Raw genomic sequence first — 23,061 nt, 5'->3', positions numbered from 1 at the left:
TAACAACATCAAATTCACAAATGACTTAAATTATTTATTTAAAATAAAGGAAAATTTATTTACAAAATATGAATAAATTAATATAGTTGTTTTTTAGATTTAAAATTAGAATTAAGTTTATATCAAGTATAAACGAATTATCAATAATTTAGGGATAAATCTTTTTAAGGGTAATGAAAATAACCATTGTATATATTTTCTCTATATATATATGGAGAAATTGTCTTAAAAAAAATTCAAGCAAAAATGAGAGAAGGGTTCTTACAAGAATCAACTATGACCTTAAACGTCGCCGTATCCACCTTTCTAGGGTTCCCCTTTTCTTTAATTTCCCCAACGCAAACAGACCTTTAACTGATTCCGAAAGAAGCCACGTGTTCCGTCTCGAGATCTAGAGGATCGCTATAAGATCCGCGCTAAGGCTTTGAAATCCCAGCTTTTGATTTTGTACACGTCAGCAGATCACCGATGGCTTTGATTTATCCACGTCGTATGGTCCCACTTTACACGTGGACACTTAAGCCTCTCTGGACCTCCACTTGTTACACGTCAGCATCTCCCGAATAATATCTTCTCCCCTCCCCCATCCCTCCCCCCTTCCGCTCCTCTTTCTCTCTCCTCTCTGTCTCTCAACTTTAGCTTCTCAATTTCTTTACCAGTCAAGCTTTTTTTTTTTTTTTTAATAATAAAAAAATAAAAAAAATAAAAAAGGGCATTGTTGATCTTCAAGAGCTTGATTTGTAGTTGAAGATACAGATACAAAGTGCCGGAAGCCAGATTAAACAGATTTTGGCTGGTACTGTTATTATTGTGCTCCACCGAGGTTGAAAATGGAGGCTTCATCTTCTCCTGACGTGCATAATCTCTGAAGGTTTCATTTTCTCTATATCCTTTTCTTAAATTTTCATTTTCTACCCGGAAGTTTGTGTGCTTTTTTTTTTTCTTTTGACTGAAAATAGCTTACTAATCTAGTGTCTAATGCTCTGCTTGGCAGCCGAGAAAAGGTAAGAGAAAGAAATTTGAAATCTTGGATCTGAGAAACTGAGATATCTTTGTATTTTTTAAAATTTATATTATTGTTTTTTCTTGATTAGTTTCCTTATTTGTTTCTACTATTTTTTTATAGGTGACCAAACAGAGAAGGCCTGCATTTTTCCTCTTAAATTTGTGGGTACCGGTGCTTTTTTGAGTTTTTTTTCTCTCTGTTTTCTCAAAATTTTTATATAGAACTCTGTATATTGTTAATCCTTGACTGATTGGTCTACATAGTATTCTTAGTTCTGTTTTCGTTATTGTTTATTATTTGTCATACAAGGTATGGTAGATTCACTGTTTTGGGTTGATATCTACGAGGTGATGAATTTGGAGAGTGATTTAAGATTGATTATGTTTTTTTTGCTTTTAGATCTGATATTTTGCCACAGTATTGTTTTCTTTCAGGGATTAAACCCAAAATTTTGTGTTAGAAATCATTTTCCTTGGTCTCTTAAAGTTCGTAGATTCAGTGTTTTGGGTTGATATCTACGAGGTGATGAATTTGGAGAGTGATTTAAGATTGATTATGTTTTTTTTGCTTTTAGATCTGATATTTTGCTACGGTATTGTTTTCTTTCAGGGATTAAACACAAAATTTTGTGTTAGAAATCATTTTCCTTAGTCTCTTAAAGTTCTCAGTGGGTTATAATATTGGAATTCAACTAAAATAATTTATATTAAGCCTTTTGGTATAGTATTGGAATTCAACAAAAATAATTTATATTAAACGTTTTGTTTGACATATGTTTTTGGCTTACTATTTAGAAGTTTTATGGAACTTTTGAGAACGAGTAGTCTGCCTTTTAATTCTCTTTTTGTCTCATGAAATTTGTAAGTGGTAAAGGAATAAATATAATCTTGTTTGTATTATAATTTATGTTTATCGCTAACAACGAATAAGATCAACGACTAAATATTTTTCAATAACTGTTCAAGTAGTAGGCTTCTTTTTACCTCTAGTTGATCATCATGATGTATTGAAATATGATTTAGAAGTTACTTATTCTCTCGTAAATGTTATTTCCTTGATGGTTTTTACTCATTATTCTCTTTTTAATTATATTACATTTTTGGGTTTGAGATTTTGGTGAAGGATTTAGATATGCAGAGTTCTGTTCCGAGGAAAACATGTATGAGTATTCTTTTAGATTAAACAAGATTCATTCACATGAACATGCATTCCTCATTACTGGTCTTTTTGAATCTGGTCTGTGGGGGCTGCTCCAGTGGGTCATGACAGTGTTGAGAATAGAGGGTTAACAGAACAAAATAACCATATGTGTTATGACAAAAAGGAAGTTGCCAATGGAGTAGTTAGTGAGAGGCAAGGATTAGGGTCATCTGAGGAAGATGAGTCAAGGGTTGATGATGTAAATGCAAACAATGTGTCGCGAGGACAGCTCCAGGTGCATGATGTGTTGCAGATACCTCAACAACAACCTCAAGGTTCCATGATACGTTGGGAAAGGTTTCTCCCAGTTAGGTCTCTCAAGGTTCTTTTGGTAGAAAATGATGATTCGACACGCCAGGTTGTTAGTGCTTTGCTACGAAACTGCAGTTATGAAGGTGAGTATTTATATTGAATTCGGGGGTTATAAAAATGCTCAGAGGTACAGCTACATGTCTTCGTGCATTTCTCATAGTGATAAGTCACCTCGGCTCTAATACCATGTTATGATTATGATAGTCCCACATCTCGTAGGATTTGGATTTGTAACTAATATGTTGTATTAGTTTTATAGATCTCAGTTCTACTGTATGATCTAGTTGTCGATTGATTCCACTGCTCGATTGCATATCCTTGTGCTAGTTGATGATGACATTTACCTTCTAATGAAGTCTAATAAACTGCTTGACAAACTTAACTTTTTCTGTTGTTCCTATGCACTTAATAATCTTAAATCTGATATTGGCAGTTGTAGCTGTTGCAAATGGTCTTCAAGCTTGGAAAATTCTAGAAGATTTTAACAATCATATCGATCTTGTCCTAACAGAGGTGGTCATGCCTGTATTATCAGGTGTTGGTCTCTTATGCGAGATTATGAACCATATAACTTTCAAGAATATTCCTGTTATAAGTAAGTTATTTTCACTATTTGTGCTAATATGTAAGGTTCATTTTTGCACAACTGCTGATATGAGGCACTTGATTGACCACTTCTGATGGGTGAAAATTTGCAGTGATGTCATCTCATGACTCTATGGGTCTGGTCTTTAAGTGTTTGTCAAAGGGTGCAGTTGATTTTCTTGTGAAACCTATTCGGAAAAATGAATTGAAAAACCTCTGGCAGCATGTTTGGAGGAGATGCCACAGTGTAAGCACCCTTACTTTCTTGTTTAAGATTCTAGTTTAGATATTGTGAATTGGTGCAAAACATTCTTCTTTTAAAATCGATGTTAGTTATTGCTATGAATTCGAGTAATAGGCATTTCTGTGTTTCACATCACGTGTAAATTTACTGGCTGATATTCTTTTTATGCCCTAAAGTTTATCTTTGTTGCTTTATCATCATCCAGTTGACTCATCAATAGTGAATGCTGAATTCACTCTTCAACTTTGTATTAATTTCTCATATTCTCTCAGTCTAGCGGTAGTGGGAGTGAAAGTGGGACACACACGAAAAAATCTGTAAAGTCAAAAAGCATTGACGAATCTGAAAATAATACAAGCAGCAGTGATGAACATGATAATGGAAGCAATGGTCCTAGTACTGGGGATGGAAGTGACAATGGAAGCGGTACACAGGTATACATTTCTCATGTACCATCCCATCTCAATTTACTTGAGTTCTACAGTTCGTTTTGAGAAGTATGCTTTCCTACTTGAGCTTGACATTACTGAACCAGAAGCATTTCAATGGTCTAAAAATTTTTCTTTGCACTAATGAAAGAATGCCGAAATTATCTATCATATCATGAAAGTAGAGAGTAAATTAGTGCCGGTAACTTCTATATCTGCAACTGATATGTAAATACTTTTTGCCTGCACTTCTTTCTGTTTTTCATCTTATGCATCCGTGATTTATGGTTCTCTCTTCTTTTTTCTGTTCTCCATTGTCAACCCTCCTTTCCGCCCACGTGCAACACCACCCCCGATATGCATCTGTTTCTTTCTCCATTCTTTTGCACTTAAAGATAAAATTTTGGTTAAAAATCATTGAAGGCCACTCTCAAATTGGAGGTTAGGCTTTTAATAATATAAGAGACTATTTCTGACAGAAGGAAAGTATACTTGTGCTCTTATTTTTCAGAGTTCATGGACAAAAAAGGCTGCTGAGATTGACAGCCCACAGCCAATGTCACCCTCCTACCAGTTGACCGATGCTCCTGATAGCACTTGTGCTCAGGTGATCCGCACAGAGCCAGGAACTTTTAGCAACAGGTGGATGCATGTTGCTGACACAAAAGACTACCAAGAGCAAGATGAACAGCTTGGTATGCCTAGTTCAATCATTTTCAATATCTGGAATCTTTTTTTCTTTTTTTGTGATTTTAACCATTTTAGTTTCTTATTTTTGTTGATGATATTCTGTGCATTTGATTCTAAAGATAATGCTGAAATAGGCAAGGATGGAGTACGAGTATTAAAAATTCCAGATTTCGAATGTGAAGATCAGTGTGAGAATTTATCTACCCCCAAATCAAAGAAAAGGCAAACTAAGTTTCCTGAAGGAGATAATAAACTTCTTGATGGTGAAAAGCTGGAGCATAGCAATGATAATTCGACTGGGAAACCAAGAGATAGAGCTCTTAGTGTACTTAATCAAATCACGAAGTCTGCCATTCCGGAGTATGAAAGCAAAGACATTGACACTCCAAATGCCGCCTCTGGTATCTTGCAGATTAAAGACAAAGCATGCAGTGATCCTGGAGAAATGCCATCCCTAGAATTAACTTTGACAAGACCAAGAGGCACAGTAGATGACCGAAATGCTGCAAATGACGATCGCAATGTGTTAAGACACTCGGATTTGTCAGCATTCTCAAAGTAAGAGTGGAACTTGTAATCTATAAGTCCTCATGTTTAGTGCTTTAGCGCCATTGTGATTCACTTTATTATGACCATTTTCTTTTGGTTACTTGAATTGCAGATACAACACTGCATCATCTGCTAACCAGGTAATTTTCAGTAGCTTCCGAGTATGCAGTTTTAATCATTGTTGGAAGTGGTTCTATCTGATTGGTAATTTCACACCTGTCTTGCACGATTCCTTCCACATTAGATGTCGATTTTTGTGTGAGTAATTTTCAACATAAAAAGAGGGCGAAAAACCTAGTTTGTTAGTTAAGCACCCAAACTTTTAGTATAAGGTAGTGGGTTCAAGTCCCTAACCATTATTCTCTCCTCTAAAAAAAATATGAAGGAATACTAGGGTATTGTTATGTTAAATTTCAAAAAGGGACCCAATAATTACTGAAGTTCTTTATTTTCTCACACAGGGAAAGAGAATGGGAGTAAAAGGGCAGTGGGCCTGTAGCTGCTATATTAATAACTTGGTTTTTCTGAATGCTAGCCAGGAATTTAAGAAAAATTTCTCTGCAGAAGTTTTATTAAATCTAGAAAAAAAACTGAGTCATACAATCATAAGCCTCTAGTTTAGTATAAGGAAGATTTTTAGACAGGTTAATACTAATACTTGGAAATTAAACCTAGTAAAGAATTCTTAAAGCTGTTAAATTTCAAAAAGGGACCCCAATAATTACTGAAGTTCCTTTTTTTCTCACACAGGGGAAGAGAGTGAGAGAAAAAGCACAGTGGGCCCATAGCTGATATATCAATAACTTGGTTTTTCTGGACGCTAACCACGAAGTTAAGAAAAATTTCTCTGCAGAAGTTTTATTGAATCTAGAAAAAGAACTGAGTAATACAATGATAAGGCTCTGGTATAGGAAAAAATCTTAGACAGGTTAGTACTAATACTAGAAAATTAAGCCTAATATAGAATTCTTAAAGCCATGAATAATCTAAATCTATTAGTTTAGTGATCAGTAATAAATTTCTTTAGCAATGTAAATATAGAACAATAAAATCCTGGATAGAAATGACTACGCTTTCCCTTGAGTTGTTGTTCTCTTCTGCATGATACTCTTTCTAGTAGAATGATGACAATTTTCCACATATCTTGATATGGTTGCTGCAAGTTGCTAGCTCCTGGTGATAGCAAAAATTGAGGAACATTGAGCCTAGAACCAAAAGACTCCTGTTTGTGTGTCTAAATTTAATTTCTATTTTATCCAGGGTCCTACTGGAAACATAGGAAGCTGTTCTCCTCTAGATAACGGTTCTGTTGCAATGAAGACGGACATGATGCACAATTTTCCATCACATTCAAATAGTACTCCGTTAAATCAGCAATCTAATGGCAGTAGCAACAACGACATGGCCTCTACTGCTAAATGTGTTACCCCGAAATCAGAAGCTTTCAGTGATAAATCTGAGTCCATATCAGCATTTAAACCTTTTCACTCTTCTGCTTTCCAACCTGTGCAGACTGGTTGCATTTCCTCATCTCAACAGTTTTTAACTGAAAATGCAAGTGATGTAGGAGTAAACACAGTTCAAGCACAAGTGAGAGGCTCGAACAAACAGGTTCAACTCCAAGTCCATCATCATCACCACCACTATCACCATCATGTTCACAACATGCAGCAGTGTCAGCCACAGGCAGACCATGACGATATCTTGCTGACAAAAATGGCAGCTGATGCTCGTCAATGTGGATCATCAAATGCCTTTGAAGGATCCATGGAAGAGAATGTTGTCAACTACAGTGTAAATGGAAGTGTCTCAGGGAGCAACCATGGAAGCAATGGACAAAATAGGAGTGGTACTGTGTTGAACACTGAACAGCAAAACATGGAAAGTGACAATATGGCTGGTGGAAATTGTGGGGTTGGTGTGATTAGTAGGAAAAGTAGTGGGAGTGGAGCAGATGAAGATCGGGTTACACAAAGGGAGGCTGCTTTGATCAAGTTTCGCCAGAAAAGGAAAGAACGATGTTTTGAAAAAAGGGTAAATAATCTTCTCAATTACTTTTTCATGGAGCTGCAATATGTTATACCTTAGATTATGTAACTTTCTCACAACTGGTTATTGCCTTGGAGAGTGAGGGTCTGGTTCTCCTATTTTCTGTTTGCTGAATTTGTTAGTTGTAGAAGCATTGCACTTTAAACGTAGCATGAATTCACAACCAGTAAGTAGCTGGAACTCACGAGAATAAAGTCATCTCTTGTATTAATGCAATAGCTGCATTAATCACCAGAAAGACAATTCTTGGCTGTATTATTTTATGTAGATCCTGACTAAGAAGAATATTTATATTATGATTACAGTAGATAAGATATTCTGCTTCTTTCAGTAGCCTGCTGAAAATCTCATTCTATAAATCTTATTTAGTTAACTCAAGTTTCTGTCGAGCTATTAATAGAAATGAAATATGACATCAGTTTATATAGAAAAAGAATCACACAAAATGACAAAATATGTTCTGCTACTGAGAGCTTAGCTTACCCACTTATAGATGCATGCTTTTGTCACTTAACTTTGTTGTGGAAGAGCATTACATGAATAGATAAATCTTGACTTTTCTTTTCTGTTTCTTTTTTTTTCCTTTTTAATCTTTTTCAGGTCAGGTACCATAGTAGGAAAAAACTGGCGGAACAACGGCCACGAGTCAGAGGACAATTTGTTCGGCGGTCAGTGTACTTGTACTGCAGATCTTAATATTTTACCTATTTAATAATGTATAGAATAATAGGTTGAGCTAGATTCAGTCAGTTTAAGTTTTTAAAAAAATTGACTCGACTGTATTTCTGATGGTATTGAAGCAAAAAGATTTATATTTGAATGCTAGCTGTTTCCTTTCTGTTAACAAATTAATTTTGCATGATATCTAGTGAATTTATATTTGATCAATACCTTTAGGTTAACAGGATTGCACTTGAGAAAGACTTTTGACGCACAAAAATTATTTCGACCTGTTTTTATCAACATACGCATTGAGAAAGACTGCTTTTACTCTATTATTTCATATGGTATGAATAAGAGGTTTCGTTTTGAATTTTGGATTCTATGTTACCGTTAAAGATTAAGTTCATACAATGTGTAGTTGATGTTTGATTCATGCTTTTATCCTAATAGATTTGGGTGTGTTTATGTATAGAATAATAGATTGAATCATTTTTTATAAGCTCAAACTTTTCATAAGCTTTACTATTTCATAATTTTATGGTATGCGGGTCTTGACATTTTCTTTTTGAAAAATCAGGTATGATTCCAAATCTGGATTTGATTGTCCAAGCAGCGGCGTAGCATCTGAAGACAATTCTTGTGACAGTGTAAGATAACACAGACAGGGAGTGCAGATTGCTAACTCGTCTTCCCTTGGTAACATATGTGGATTTGTATACGTAAGATAGCACTAGCACAGCATCTGGTGTAGGGAGGGTACCCTTTGAAATTTGGGTAGAGGGAGGGATTTTTAGGGTAGGGACTCTTGAAAAACTCTCATTACCATCTTTCCCAGAAACAGAAACTGGACTCTGCAACATTTACTTCGGACTGTTCTATGTTATGTTTGGTGACTTTGAATCTCTCTGGAGGATGATATGTTTGCATTGCCTAATTTCCTTCAATAAATATAATCTTGGTGGTGTGTTATCTACTCATGTTTGGTTTAAAAGCTTCACTTCTGTGATTTGATCCTTCAAATATGAGAATTTGAAGATGGGTAGAAAGCAATTCTTCTGAAATTAAAAGATCTTGAGAAAGAAAATTTTTTGAGCTATGTTTTGAATATATGAATTTTGTTTGGTTAATTTGACAGAGTAGTTGAAGATTTCATGGTTGATAATTGAAGGTCCTGTCTCTGAGTTTGTGTATATGTGTCTATATATATATATATATATATATATATCTGTATGTGTATGTATTGAAATGGGTGAAATCAAAGTAGGCCGTAGGCGTGCTCTGCTCTGTTTGTTGGCAGAACAGCAAAATAGTTGTTTATAGCTAATATGCAGGTGAGCTTTCCACTCTGCACACACACACACACATATATATATATAATTGATAGTTTCAAGGTTGATCCCTATTCTTTTTATGTATCCCCCCCCCCCCCCCCCAAAAAGAAAAACTTCACATATATATATATATATATTTAAAGTCAAATATTTTATTAGTAAAAGGATCAAAACCTGAATCCAGTATATCACAACAATATTCTTCCAACAGGATAAGGAAGCCTGCATCCCAGTAAATATATATATATATTCCTCTAATGGAGATCTGACGAGGATGATGACCTCGATTGTGTCATATAAATCTAATTGGAAATACTAGAAAACTTCCCTAATTTATCTATTACCCATATATATATATATATATATTGAATTTCCAGCCTATAAATGAGGCAAGTAATATGGATTATACAAAGAGCTAACTAAACGGATTGGAGTAAAACATCACATATTTCTGTACATATATATATTGAAAAGATTAATTTTAGAACTGTAATAAAACGACAAGGTCCTACTAATTTAACTCTCCTCTTATTACCCGTATATAACTACTGTCTTTGAGTCACTTGAGTTAACGAGGTTGAACTTTTCCTGTCGGTTGGGAACGAGTAACACAGCTCATTAGCTGCAGGCAAAACTAAACCGACGACGAAATTGAAACGAAGACTTTCAGCGTTTGTTTAATTTGTTAATTAATTTTACATTTTTTTAAAAATTTGTTTTTGTTTTTCTGTTATATTGCAGGGAGCAATTAGTTGCAACGATAATTAAAGATTTAATTACTATTCTTTTTAATGACGTAGAGAGCGTATAGCAAAATAATATTCTTGACTGATCTGGTTTTTTTATTATTCGTTTCGTTATATATAAATTATATTTATCGGATTTGTAGACAACGATTTTCAATTCATTACCAACATCATTAACCAGGTTAATTGATTAATTCATTAAATTTTTTTTTCATGTTTCCAGAGAAATTATACTCCTGGGAGAAAAGGGGAGAAAATAAAATGGGGAGAAAACCCGGAGAGGAAACCAACAATAATGTCGCGGTGGCTATAGACAAAGATAAAGGTAGCCAATTTGCGTTGAAATGGACTGTCGAGAATCTTCTCTCCGGCGGTCAGACGCTCACTCTCCTCCATATTAGAACAAAGCAACCTTCTAGTATGTCAGCCGCTTCTGCAGGTTAAATTGCTTTCATCAATTCCTTTTATCTTTCATGTTATGATTGAATTTTCTGTAGTCTTCCAATATATATGTAATGTGTAATATAATGTAATGTTCATGCCATATTTTACTCAAAATTTCTTTGACGATCATCGTTATATTAAATGCTTTAGTGATCATAAGATCATGTACAATTTGTCGAGAACAATAACTTGGAAAAATTATGAATGCATTATTTGTATATATGAATATATATGTGTCTGTGTGTGTGTGTTTAATTAACTAAGCTAAATTTTCTCTATATATTGACCAACTTGGTTTAATTTCTCTTTTTTTTTTCTTTTTTTCATGGGAGCAGAAGCAATTGAAGAAGCTGCTAGAAAAGCTAAAGCAGACACTCAATACCAGGAATTGTTCCTTCCGTTCCGATGCTTTTGTGCGCGGAAGGATGTGAGTATGAATTACTTTCCTGGGTATCCTAATGGAATCCAAAACGAAAAGTAGAAAATTAATGGTATTAAATTGTCCCGAAAAAAGTTTCAGAGATATCTCATTATCGAATAAATAAAAAGTAGTTATATAGAATTTGCATATTGTTCTTCACTTAATATGAACCTATATGCTCAATGTTCTTCTTAAATTTCCTTTTCCATTGACTTGTTTATTCTGCAGATAAAATGCAATGAAATCATTGTGGACGATTTGGATATACCTAAGGGAATAATCGAATACGTGACTAACAACATAATGGATACTTTAGTACTCTCTGCACCATCTAGAAGTGGGTTTGTAAGGTAATTGAGCTACTCGAATTTAATCTTAGTTAAGGTGAAATTGTTCATGAATGCTTAAAAGCTAATTGTTTCAATAAAATTATAATAACTGCATTTCGTAAGTGTTCTGATTGAGCAGAAGATTTAAGACTACCGATGTTGCAAATTCTGTACTGAAAGTGGCGCCAGATTTCTGCACAGTGTACATCATCTCAAAAGGGAAAATGTCGTCGGTAAAAAATGCCAGCGCTCCGCCACCGACCGCAAAAATAACCAGCCCCCGACATCAGTTACAGAACCAAACTAGTCACTTGTCTGAATCGATGATAGATAATTTGAGGACTAACCAAAAGTCAAGAGGTTTGTCAATTAATTTCTTTAACCAAAATCCAATTAAGAACACTCAGTCTTTAGCGACTGAATTTTTGTCCTCCTATTATGGCAGGAATTGTTAAGCTGCCATATATACCTCCTAGAATTCATGAAGACTTGGATATCAAGTAAGTAGAGATGGAATTGTTCTTTACCGACAGTTTTGTTTGTCATCTTTTGGCTCTCTCGGGTTTCCGTCGGATTTCGTAACTGACGGAAAAACAATTACTTGTGGAATAGGTCACCTTTTACAAGATCAGGAAAGAGTTATGCCATTAACTATAAGCCTCCCACATTGCCGGAGACCGATATATCATTTGTTAGCAGTGGCAGACCAAGCACGGATCGGATGCTCCCAGGTTTCTACGAGAATTCTGATCCAGGAATGACGCCGCGTTCGACGGGATCAGAATTTGATGAAAGATTTAGCTTTGCTTCATCATACACAACAAAGTCAGTGGAATACCCTTCCCAATTCTCAACATGCTCACAAGAAAGTGGCAGATCATCTTGCTCCATCTCAGCACCTTACAATGTAAGCTTGATCATATATATAAGCATAAAAGGTGGCATATACATGTATATTTTCCATATGGGCTTAGTCAAAATTTACTCTTTATGCACCTGAGACAGAGTGACTGATATAATATATATATATATATTGACTGGAAATTACAGGATGACTGGGAATTAGAGATGAAGAGGCTTAGATCAGAGTTGAAGCAAACAATGGATATGTATAATAACGCCATTAAAGAAGCTGTCACAGCAAAACAGAAGGTACGCACATGCTGATTTTTAAGACCCAGAAAAATTTTCCTTACATTTTTTCAGAATCATAAGCAAAATTATACCTTGTCATCACTACATATACAACAGGCTAAGGAGCTTCATCAATGGAAAATGGAGGAGCAACAGAGATTAGAGGAGGCAAAATTAGCAGAAGGAGCTGCTCTGGCAATCGCAGAGAGGGAAAAAGCCAAGTGTAGAGCAGCCCTTGAAGCAGTTGAAGCAGCTAAAAGAATTGCAGAGCTTGAAGCTCAAAAGAGAATAAGCGCAGAGAAGAAAGCTCGGAGAGAAACAGACGAGAAGAAGAAAACTGCCAAGAGTAATTTCAGTCACGCCGATCTCCGGTACCGGAGATACACAATAGAGGAAATTGAAGAAGCAACTGAGCATTTCTCAAGTTCTCGTAAAATCGGAGAAGGAGGGTACGGACCTGTTTACAAGTGCTCTTTAGATCACACTCCGGTCGCCGTAAAAGTTCTCCGACCAGACGCCGCTCAAGGCCGATCACAGTTCCAACAAGAAGTTGAAGTTTTAAGCTGCATACGTCATCCAAACATGGTTCTCCTCCTCGGAGCTTGCCCTGAATACGGCTGTTTAGTCTACGAGTACATGGCTAACGGAAGTTTAGAAGATAGACTTTTCCGGCGAGGAAACACGCCGTCACTTCCATGGCAACTCAGATTCCGAATCGCCGCAGAGATCGGCACCGGTCTCCTCTTCCTCCACCAGACGAAACCAGAGCCACTCGTCCACCGTGATTTAAAACCCGGAAATATTTTACTCGACCGGAACTTCGTGAGTAAAATCAGTGACGTGGGTTTAGCCAGACTGGTCCCGCCGTCGGTGACCAATGCTGTAACTCAGTATCGGTTGACGGCGACGGCCGGAACTTTCTGCTATATCGACCCGGAGTATCAGCAGACAGGGATGTTGGGGATAAAATCAGATATTTATTCACTTGGGATTATGTTTTTACAGATGATAACGGCGAGGCCGGCGATGGGTTTGACTCATCATATTGGAAGAGCCATTGATAAGGGAACTTTTGCAGAGATGCTGGACCCTACTGTGCCCGACTGGCCGGTTGAAGAAGCTATGACCTTTGCTAAACTAGCTCTACATTGCGCCGAGCTCCGGCGGAAAGACCGGCCTGATCTGGGTAAAGTTGTGTTGCCGGAGCTTGAAAGATTGAGAGAACTCGCTGAACAAAACATGCCTATGTTTGGATTCGGAGCTCCATGTCCGGCGAGTTCGCCGAACTTCACCCAAACTTCAATCTCATCTTCTCAAGTGAGTTCATACAACGATCTTTATAATTTTATGAGAAAAATACTAATTTAGTTTCCAAATATCTTCAATTATTGTTGAACTAGTTTAATATTTAGGATATTTTGCATATATTTCAAAAGATATTGTGTTCATATCGTAAAAAATATTCTTAGAAAAAAAAAATTTAATACTTTATCTACGTAAAAATCTTTAAATTATTATAAAAACAAGTTTATTTTCAATCTTATTAGATATATTTATCGAATTATATTAAATTATATATATATATCAAAAAATATTTTGTGCATATTGTAAAAAACATTTTAAATAAAATTTTTAGTACTTTATCAATACTATTTTTTTTTTAATTTTATCGGTAATATATTCTTAACTTATTATTAAAAAAATTATGTAACTGTGTGCATATTAAAATTTAATTTTCTAACAATTAAGCATTTAAATTAAAAATATTTTCTGGGTAATTTGTTTTGTAGGAAGTAATAAGTGATCAACCATCACATCAATCTGGGTCTGAGGGTTCAAGAAGCAGGACAAGCACATCTTCTCCTGCAGGAAGAATACAGAGTGTGAACTGAGGTATTTGTATGTATGTATGTATGTATGTATGTATGTATGTATGTATAACTATCGGGTAATTTTATATTTGTATCAAGTCCTACAGAGTAATTTGAAATTACAACAACATTAAACCAATGTGAAGTTGAACTCGGAGATCTTGTAAGTAAATTCCAAGGAGACAAACAAAGTTGGTCTATCATATCCTCAAACGTCGTAGTTTCATTTTAGTTCATTCTTTTTCATTTTGTAATTATACAAATTTTAGAATGCAATTTTCTTTGAAAGATTGTTAATTTAAATTGAATTGTATTATTCGACTAATAAATTGTGTTTTTGTATTTATTCTAATTAGGAAACTGTTTTAAAAGAGTTTTAAGGAGACTATCCAAGTTCAACCAATGATCGTCTAAGAAAAAAAAAAAAAGGCTTTGACCAATGAATTTCGACCAGATTGCCACGTGTCATCGTACCATGTGTAGAAAATAGACTTGTGTGGATATCTTTGTAATCCGATTCAACCAATCAATTTCAAGAAAAGTGCCACGCTGGCACATATCCGTAAAAATAAGCTCGTGGATATTTTAGTTCTTCTTCTTCTTCTTCTTCATCTTCTTCCTTTTTTCTTTCCCCATCTCCTCCGAACAATGTCGACGACTGCAACAGGACTCTACTCTTCCCTCAACATTTGTCCAACAAAATCATCATCATCATCATCATCATCATTTTCCCATTCAAATTCTCACCAACCAAACACCCTCTTAGCAGCGAAACCGAAAAGCCTTCTCCAAAAGAACCCTCTCTACGTAGCCGTAAATTCAACCGTCCCTTCCCAGATCAAAGAGAAAATCCTCTGTCTCGAACTCATGGGTGTTGACTCAGGCAAAGCACTCGCCCTTAACCCATCTCTCCACTCAGCTTCTCTTCACTCCATCGAATCCATCGTCTCCTTCCTCCAATCCAAAGGCATTCACCAGAAAGACCTACCTAGAATCGTGGGGATGTGCCCTCAAATCCTCACCTCCAACGTCAAAACCGAACTCAACCCAGTCTTCAGTTTCTTATCACATGACCTAAAAGTCCCGGATTACATGTTCAGAAAAGTGATCAAGAAATGCCCGAGATTACTGACGTCGAGCGTTGAAGATCAGCTAAAACCCACCCTGTTTTATCTCCAGAGACTCGGGTTCAAAGACTTAGACTCATTGGCGTACAACGACGCCGTTTTGCTTGTGTCTAGTGTTGAAAAAACGTTGATTCCCAAACTTAAGTTTTTGGAAGGATTAGGGTTTTCGAGGAAGGAGACGGTAGGGATGGTTTTGAGGTGTCCGGCACTCTTGACCTTCAGTGTGGAGAATAATTTTAAACCTAAATTGGATTATTTTGTGAGGGAGATGAAGGGAGAGTTGGAGGAATTGAAGGATTTTCCTCAGTATTTCGCTTTCAGTCTGGAGAAGAGAATAAAGCCGAGATACATGGAGATGGTGCAGAGCGGGTTGAAGGTCTCTCTGCCATTGATGCTCAAGAGCACACGTGTAGAGTTTCAGGAGTTGATGAGACGGGGAACATAATCACTATTGTAAATAATTTAATCCTGTATGTATGTGATTAATTGTTGTATTAATCACTAATCCCAGGCCTAATTAGTTTTGTTAAATTTTTTTAAGTGAAAATTTATGAAATGCAATACTCGTAGAATTGGACTGAATAAACTGAAAGTAATCATATGCTCTGGTTTAAATATTGAAAATTATACATTATTTTATGTATAAACTACAAATACTATATTATAAATGATACAATATATAATTTAATTTAACCAAATATATATATATATAACACATATATTATGCTATAATATGTATTTAAAAGATTATGTTAACTTGTCCAGGTTGGAATCGAAATGGATTGTTCTTCCCATTTGTGCCTTTCTGTCATATTTTGGTTTCTTAAAGTAGAATATAATTTTAAATATGTTTTATCTAATATACAAAATTAATTAAATTAATAATTTTATATTTTTACTGATATAAATAATTTAATGTAAATATTTTTAGAAATATAGAAATTAATTTGAAACAAAATCATATATATATATATATATATTAGAAAGATTGAAATGTATTTTAGCCTCTGTGTATATGTGTGTGTATATATATATATATATATGTAGGAGCTTTGGATAGGTTGTAACGAAACAAAACCTTCCCTGCCTAAAACCTCACACACTGAAATCCAAACCCAAAGCAGGATGTTATCGACGCTGCAACCTTCGCGTTCCTTTTCTCGAATCCCTTTCTGCTTCCCTTCATCACCCAAATTCCGTCCTCTTCACAGCTCAACTATCCTATCTTCTTCCCATCCTCTCGCCGACCAATCCCCTCCTTCCACCTCTCCTCCCCATTCGCAGATTCTCACCATCCGTCACTCTATCCTCTCCGGTCAACTCACCGCCACCCAACTCGTCCAATCATACCTCACTCGCCTCCGAGCCACCGAGCCCCAACTCAACTCATTCCTTCACGTCTCAGACGCCGTCTTGAGAGACGCCCAAGCCATCGATGAGAAGATTAAGAGAAATGAGAATGTGGGTCCGCTGGCTGGAGTGCTTGTTGGGGTCAAGGACAACATTTGTACGGCTGATATGCCCTCAACTGGCGGCTCCCGGATCCTTGAGAACTATCGACCGCCGTTTGATGCGACTGCTGTGAGGAGAATTAAGGAAATGGGGGGAATTGTGGTTGGGAAGACCAATTTGGATGAGTTTGGTATGGGGAGCACCACTGAATCCTCTGGTTTTCAGGTTCGCTTATTTATTATTTTTTTATGAAGATTAATTGCAGGTTTGATTCAATTGCTTTCTATGTTTTGACAGTGTATGTTGTGAGTGTGGGAATTAAAGAAGAGAAAAAATAAGAATAAACTCAAAAGAGATGAGAAGAGAAAATAGTTATTGATATGATCTTCTGATATGAATTTTACAGCTAACTGACCAGTGTTTAAATAGACCAATTACTCCAAAAATATAGATACAAATTCTTGGTCGTTGTCATCTTAGATGATAGTTACAATTTTTATAAGTTTCTTAGATAATATATAATTCACATTAACTAAAATTCTAATAAAAAATAAATACTAAATTTATTTAACAGTATGTGCGCGTGTAACGGGTATCTTTTTTTTGTTTCTCAATTATCTGTGAAGCAGTGGTATGGCATTCTTGTTGATCTTTTATGAAGATTAACTGTGGGTTTGATTCAATTTCCTTCTATATTTTGACAGTGTAGGTTGTGGGTGTGTCTGTAATGGGTACCTGTTTTTTTGTTTCTAAATTATTTGTGAAGCAGTGGTGTGGCATTGTTCTTGATTTTCATAGTTTAAATACTCTTAACTTCTGAATGGGAATTTTGTTAACAATGGTTTTTGTTTCTTGTCTGTGTTTGTTGTTTGTCTTCTTCAATTGAATTTGTAAGTGAAAGCTTTAAGAATGTTGCAATGAATTACATATATTATTTCCCACTGGTAACTGGAGTTGGTTTACTCAGGTGATAAATGTGTTAATTCGTTAGGTGACTGCGAATCCTTGGGATGTGTCTCGGGTGCCAGGAGGATCCTCAGGAGGTTCGGCTGCAGCAGTTTCTGCTAGGCAGTGTGTAGTATCACTTGGTAGTGATACTGGTGGAAGTGTAAGACAGCCAGCATCATTTTGTGGTGTAGTTGGTCTGAAGCCGACATATGGGCGTGTGTCAAGATTTGGGCTTATGGCTTATGCATCATCGCTTGATGTCATTGGATGCTTTGGTTCATCAGTCGCTGACGCCGGAATTCTTCTTCATGTTATTTCTGGACATGATAGATTTGATGCTACTAGTAGTAAGCAAGTACAATTTCTTCTTCCTTCGCCTGGACCCTTTTGTTTTTTCTTTTTGTTTTTCCGGGATAAAATAGCCCAGGCCAAAATAATATGTTTGTCCTGTTAAATAGTTTTTGATAGAATCTTGAAAATCCAAGAGTTTATCTTGGCTAAAGGAAAAAACTTTGGGTTTGAGTAAAGGAATTAGGGGACTTTCTATTTGTATTAATCAGGAAAAAAAAATTGTCATGCATATGTGTTTCGTGTCTGGGATTGCTTAAACAATTCGGTTGCTGTTAGTTAAAGAGTCACAAGTATGGGACTACACAATCTATGATATCTCATGCTTTCTCTATCAGGCCCCATGTGACTTTATCGGTCATTTTAAACAAGGGGGACTATATTTATTTAGGTATTATGATCCAGTAGTTCTTGAAATTTTCTCAGTTTATTAAGGTTTAACATTTTAATCTTAATTCAACATTTTAGTTTGTCAGACCACTGACTTGTGGGGTGGCCAGAATAGGCGCAGGCGTCAAGGTCAGCAGAAATGTAGGAGCCGAGAGGAATAATCATGGAGAAAAGATGAGAGGAGATAGAGAAGAATAGAGAAAAGTGAAGAAAATAGAGAGAAGGAAATAGAGAGGAAGAAGGAGAGAATAATTTCTATAGATTTTTCTCATGCATATATCTCCATCGGTACAATATTTGTACCATTTCCAGCCGGGCTAAATAGTACAACCAGGACAAACTACAGGAGCTGGCATTCCAGCCTGTCCCAACCAGAGGTTTAAAACAGTTATTCTAACAGAATTAGTAAAAGGAAAATGCAAGGAAATTGATAGCAGATAACAATCATAACTTCACCCGCACTGTGCTTTCTTCCTGACATAGTTTAATAGGAATCCCATGTTTCAGGAGGTGCCTGATTTCACATCTCAATTCACTTCTATAAATTTTTCGGAATCCAAGCCACTGAATGGACTGAGGGTTGGATTGATCCGTGAAACTTTGGATGATGGCGTTGATTCCGGAGTGAAATCAGTAATCCAGAATGCTGCAACTCATCTGGAAGAATTGGGATGTGTTGTGACAGAGGTATTCTTGAATTTTTGTTACCATACTGTGCAAATATATATGAATATAAATTTCAAATTCTCATTAAAATTTTATTACAATATCATGACAGGTTTCATTGCCATCCTTCTCTCTTGGGTTACCAGCCTACTACATTCTTGCTTCATCCGAATCATCTTCCAATTTGTCACGTTATGATGGTGTCAGGTAACTTTTTCCTAGAGATTCTATTTGTTCATAGATTATTGGTTTAGTTTTTGTTGCGGTGGGGATAAGTTGACTGTTATGAGTGACCAGAGTAGAGCTTCAGTAATATTTTAGTGGGATTAATTAGTACTCTATTTTACTGATCAATTATACTCTTCTAAATCAAGGAGAGAAGAGATTTCTACAATTAATTTCTAAATCCCGATAGATAATCAAGACGATTGATATAACTTCTACGGGAAAAAAGTAAAGAACTTGGATTTGTAAATCCTTATTTGTTGAAGTAAACCTCAAGATCCCTGATACCTCATCCTCCTTTTTGAATGAGAAATTAACAAAAGCTTTATTTGTTTTTGAGGGGGAGAGGAACAGAGGGAAAGAAAATTGTTTTCACCTTTAATTTTTAAAATAAAAGACTACGAGCATTTTCGTGTATTAAATGTGGCCTAAACTGTCAGATTTTTTTAACTTTTTTCAAGTTAAAGTGGAAGTAAGAATTAAAAAAAAAAAGAATTATATATAGCAGTACTACCATTTTCATTTTCATCACTTCTTTTAAGGGTCCAACCAATACCAGCTGATTAAAATTTTTTTTGGTAAATGGTTATCTCAAAAAAAAAAAGGGTAAAATGGTAATACATTAAATTTACAAATTCCTCCCTCCATGTCCTAATCAAATTCTCACTATAAACATGTCTTTTTTGGGCTTTCACATCTTTTTTGTATAATTAATATTATTTGACACTTGTTCCTGATGTTTCATGACTCTCATTCTTCTCACACCATTTTGGTTTTCTAGATATGGAAACCAAGCTGCTGCTGCTGAGCTAAATGCACTTTATGAAGATTCCCGGGCTAAAGGATTTGGTCCTGAGGTACAATGCAAGTGATACTAATTCCTTTATCATCTGTTTGCTTCCATTTTGAAAATAAAAGCTGTCTTTGGTCTTCTTTTTTAATAGTTTGACATTTTTCTGATCTTTGTGCAACTAGTTACCACTTAGCTACAACTATAGGTTTTTGTAAGATTTACTGCTTGGCTTACAGGAGAGATCTGAAATGGAATTTTTCTTTTCAGGTGAAAATGAGAATTTTGATGGGAACGTATGCCCTTTCAGCTGGATACTATGATGCATATTACAAGCGTGCCCAGCAGGTATCACAAAATTCATACTGAAATTTGTCATTTGTAGAATCATGTTCTATACTGGCGAAGATAAAGCTAGTGGTCAGGAGCTGCCCCAAGTTTCTTTCTTATAGGCATTATTTCTTTTGGAAAACATATCTCTCTTGTAATCAGTAGGATTACAGGAATCAAGAATTGGTTGATCTTCTTATAATCTTTTGGCTGTATTGATTTTCCTATCCACACCCCAAAATTTACCTTTACTTATTTGTTTGAATATATGTGCTTGTGTCAAGAAACTGCTGAAGCCACTAATAGTCTACTGCAGAAGAAAGGGTAAAAAAGGAAAAATCTTTACAGGGCAAAAGGGATAAATATACGGGGGTAGGATGGACTTTTCCAGTGTAATCACTGCAACTAGGGTTAGGGTTTTGGAACAATGAAACAGAAATCTGAAAGGGACCCTAACCCATGGGCCATTTGAGCCATTGCAACTTCCAGGTGTGCCTGGAGGTTACATGTCCCACTTCCTGCTCAATTTCCCCGCCATTTGTAGCCTATAAATAGGCATAATCTCTGTGAATGAAGGCATTGAAATCTATTTACCTTAAAGCAGATGAAGTCTCTGTTTCTCTATTTTCTCTTTTCTTTTCTCAGATCGGAGCCATGGGTAAGGCTTCTGACAGCTGGTGTGTTTGTTTGTCCTAATGGCACATTGAAATTTTGTTTTGTTCTAGATTCTTTTTCCTTTATTATGACCTTCAAGAAGATATTACTGTAATTTTGTTCTAGATTCTTTATTCCTTTGTTATGATCTTCAAGAAGATATTTATGACTCTGGTAGTGTTCAGGTAAGGACTTTAATCCGGAATAGCATCAAAGCTGCACTTGATCAAAATGACATCCTTATTTCACCAGCAGCTCCATCTGCTGCATATAAAATTGGTAAGAAACTTCTATAATATATATGTGTGTATATATATATATATGGATGTTCTTCCTTGATATTTCAGTCAGGCATCTTTGTTATGCCTTTCGATTTGCCACCAATATTAATCTTATGCTGAACTATAAAAAATAAATGTGACTGGTAATGTTCGCAGGTGAAAAGAAAGATGATCCATTGGCAATGTATGCAGGTGACATTATGACTGTAAGCAGCTCAATGCTTCTCGATTTTTTTGTTCTATTGAAAACCTTGTTCCTTCCCTACTGTATCTATTGATTAGTTCAGGATCCCTCTTAATACAATTTTTTCTATTCAATCTTCATAGTACCTAGCATCAGAGAATAGATCTCTTTTGCTCAAGATGGCAATATCACTGCATTGTCGATGGTTGAGTAAATACATGCTTTCAAATTAATGCAAAAACAAATCAGTCTCTGCATATTCTTTTGCAATTTCCATCAGGATGCTTATATTTTGGTTAAATCATTGAAAGTGAAAGCAGGGGAAGGCATAATACCGACGTTAGAATTTTTATGCTGTTCTAAGTTTTCAACTATTTCAACTTGAGTTTTTATTTTCTGACTGCATGATTCCTTACTGGATGCAGGTAAATGTTAATTTAGCTGGGCTACCGGCGTTGGTTTTGCCATGTGGATTCGTTGATGGAGGACCTGCAGGACTTCCCGTTGGTCTTCAGATGATTGGTGCAGCATTTGATGAGGTATGCTTCTTGGATTATTCATGCCTATATAAACAATCAAGAATTTGGAAAAGCATCTTTTTGCACTCTCTAGAAAGAATAAACAAAAATGGGTAAAAAAAATGGGTGGGCGACCTAGTTTTTGCTTTTTTCTTGGGGAGTAAGAAGAGATAATTACTGAAAAATGTTTAGTTTGAATCATGCTATCGTTTGAAGGATAAGCACGGAGTCTTCTACTTAAGTGGATTAGTTGACGAGAAAATGGGCATATGAGCCATACTCACTCAAAGCATATTCAAATGCAAGGCTGAGTGTTTTCTGGCCCTTTGTTGCTTGTACTGCCAGTTTCTGTCGAAACAGACGATTCTCATGTGCATGGTTATGAAGTAGAGAAAGTGATTCTTGATATAGTAGGAAATCCATATATATTTTTTGCTGAAGTAGAAAAACCACCTATTTATACACATGCATGATTTCCTTGCCGATTCTGAGCTGGTCAAGCCGATACGACCTTTAGTTCCAACAAATTTTCCTTCGAACTAGAAAGGAGAAGATGTTTTTGTTTTTTGTAACCCTGTTTCCTTTTGTCGCAGCAAAAATTGCTTAGAGTGGGTCACATCTTTGAGCAGACCCTGCAAGATTGCAGATTTGTTCCTCCGCTAATAGCAGAAAATGAATCATCACCCTTCTGAAAATATAGAGGAAGTATCTCCCACTGCCTGTCAACTCCCATTAGTAGAGGATTAAAGATTTATATGCCCCTTGGTCATAATAATCTGCAATGTTTGATACATTGCTCGTTTGGCCGAGCCGGAAATTCTGTTTTCTAAAATTAATGGGAGATCGTGTATTATTATCTTTTGCCAAATCTCAAATTTATTTATCAATTTTGATGTGTATAGCATTTCTAACATGATATTTTTGGATTTAATTTAGTTGAATCCGTATTTAGTTAGCGAATGAGATATCTATCCCAACTTCTTAAGTGTCTTTACTCTACTTATATATGTTTCCTCTACTTTCCTCTGTTTGACCAGAGTAAAATTCCCTAACCCAAGATCAAAACTTCTCAAGTACGATTACAAGTTAATTGCTATTCTTGTTCTAAAATGGAGTTCCATGGATAAAAAAGACTCCTGAACATTT

At 35.8% G+C, this 23,061-nt stretch overlaps 4 protein-coding genes and 1 long non-coding RNA gene across 9 annotated transcripts; 4 read left to right on the top strand and 1 right to left on the bottom strand.

Moving 5' to 3' along the window:
- The first annotated feature begins 597 nt into the window (after positions 1-597).
- PRR7 (pseudo-response regulator 7) lies at positions 598-8,703 on the top strand. 5 transcript variants are annotated; one of them, XM_088214385.1, is made up of 13 exons: positions 598-871; positions 1,127-1,167; positions 2,117-2,165; positions 2,263-2,601; positions 2,952-3,113; positions 3,217-3,350; positions 3,620-3,781; positions 4,287-4,470; positions 4,600-5,023; positions 5,127-5,154; positions 6,275-7,048; positions 7,664-7,731; positions 8,304-8,703. In XM_088214385.1, exons 3-13 carry the CDS (start codon positions 2,138-2,140, stop codon positions 8,380-8,382), a joined length of 2,382 nt encoding a protein of 793 aa, XP_088070511.1. In that variant the 5' UTR covers positions 598-871; positions 1,127-1,167; positions 2,117-2,137; the 3' UTR covers positions 8,383-8,703. The 5 variants fall into 5 exon arrangements, with proteins under 5 accessions (XP_088070511.1, XP_088070509.1, XP_088070513.1 ...); XM_088214383.1 differs by having other exon boundaries at positions 599-871; positions 4,585-5,023; XM_088214387.1 differs by lacking the exon at positions 2,117-2,165 and having other exon boundaries at positions 599-871; positions 4,585-5,023.
- Positions 8,704-10,009: 1,306 nt separating this feature from the next.
- Positions 10,010-14,233, top strand: LOC110808597 (U-box domain-containing protein 35-like). Its single transcript, XM_022034131.2, has 9 exons — positions 10,010-10,242; positions 10,583-10,674; positions 10,897-11,018; positions 11,137-11,357; positions 11,443-11,497; positions 11,610-11,904; positions 12,048-12,149; positions 12,249-13,448; positions 13,922-14,233. Exons 1-9 carry the CDS (start codon positions 10,017-10,019, stop codon positions 14,021-14,023), a joined length of 2,415 nt encoding a protein of 804 aa, XP_021889823.2. The 5' UTR covers positions 10,010-10,016; the 3' UTR covers positions 14,024-14,233.
- On the bottom strand, positions 11,347-12,726 carry LOC148269010 (uncharacterized). The gene is made up of 2 exons (XR_015817362.1): positions 12,589-12,726; positions 11,347-11,896 (listed from the first exon to the last, which is right to left on the bottom strand). It is a non-coding gene; the product is annotated as an uncharacterized LOC148269010 (long non-coding RNA).
- Positions 14,234-14,601: 368 nt separating the features above from the next.
- Positions 14,602-15,730, top strand: LOC110808559 (Mitochondrial transcription termination factor family protein). Its single transcript, XM_022034089.2, has one exon. It carries the CDS (start codon positions 14,651-14,653, stop codon positions 15,572-15,574), a length of 924 nt encoding a protein of 307 aa, XP_021889781.1. The 5' UTR covers positions 14,602-14,650; the 3' UTR covers positions 15,575-15,730.
- Positions 15,731-16,157: 427 nt separating this feature from the next.
- On the top strand, positions 16,158-22,900 carry LOC110808584 (Amidase family protein). Its single transcript, XM_022034119.2, has 10 exons — positions 16,158-16,806; positions 17,573-17,884; positions 18,775-18,954; positions 19,046-19,140; positions 19,940-20,015; positions 20,219-20,296; positions 21,118-21,211; positions 21,370-21,419; positions 21,823-21,936; positions 22,509-22,900. Exons 1-10 carry the CDS (start codon positions 16,255-16,257, stop codon positions 22,605-22,607), a joined length of 1,650 nt encoding a protein of 549 aa, XP_021889811.1. The 5' UTR covers positions 16,158-16,254; the 3' UTR covers positions 22,608-22,900.
- Positions 22,901-23,061: the final 161 nt, after the last annotated feature.

The sequence above is a fragment of the Carica papaya genome, chromosome 2, assembly GCF_054855325.1.
Source record: "Carica papaya isolate Zhongbai chromosome 2, ASM5485532v1, whole genome shotgun sequence".
Lineage (NCBI taxonomy): Eukaryota > Viridiplantae > Streptophyta > Magnoliopsida > Brassicales > Caricaceae > Carica > Carica papaya.
This window is presented reverse-complemented; position numbering and strand designations above follow the sequence as displayed.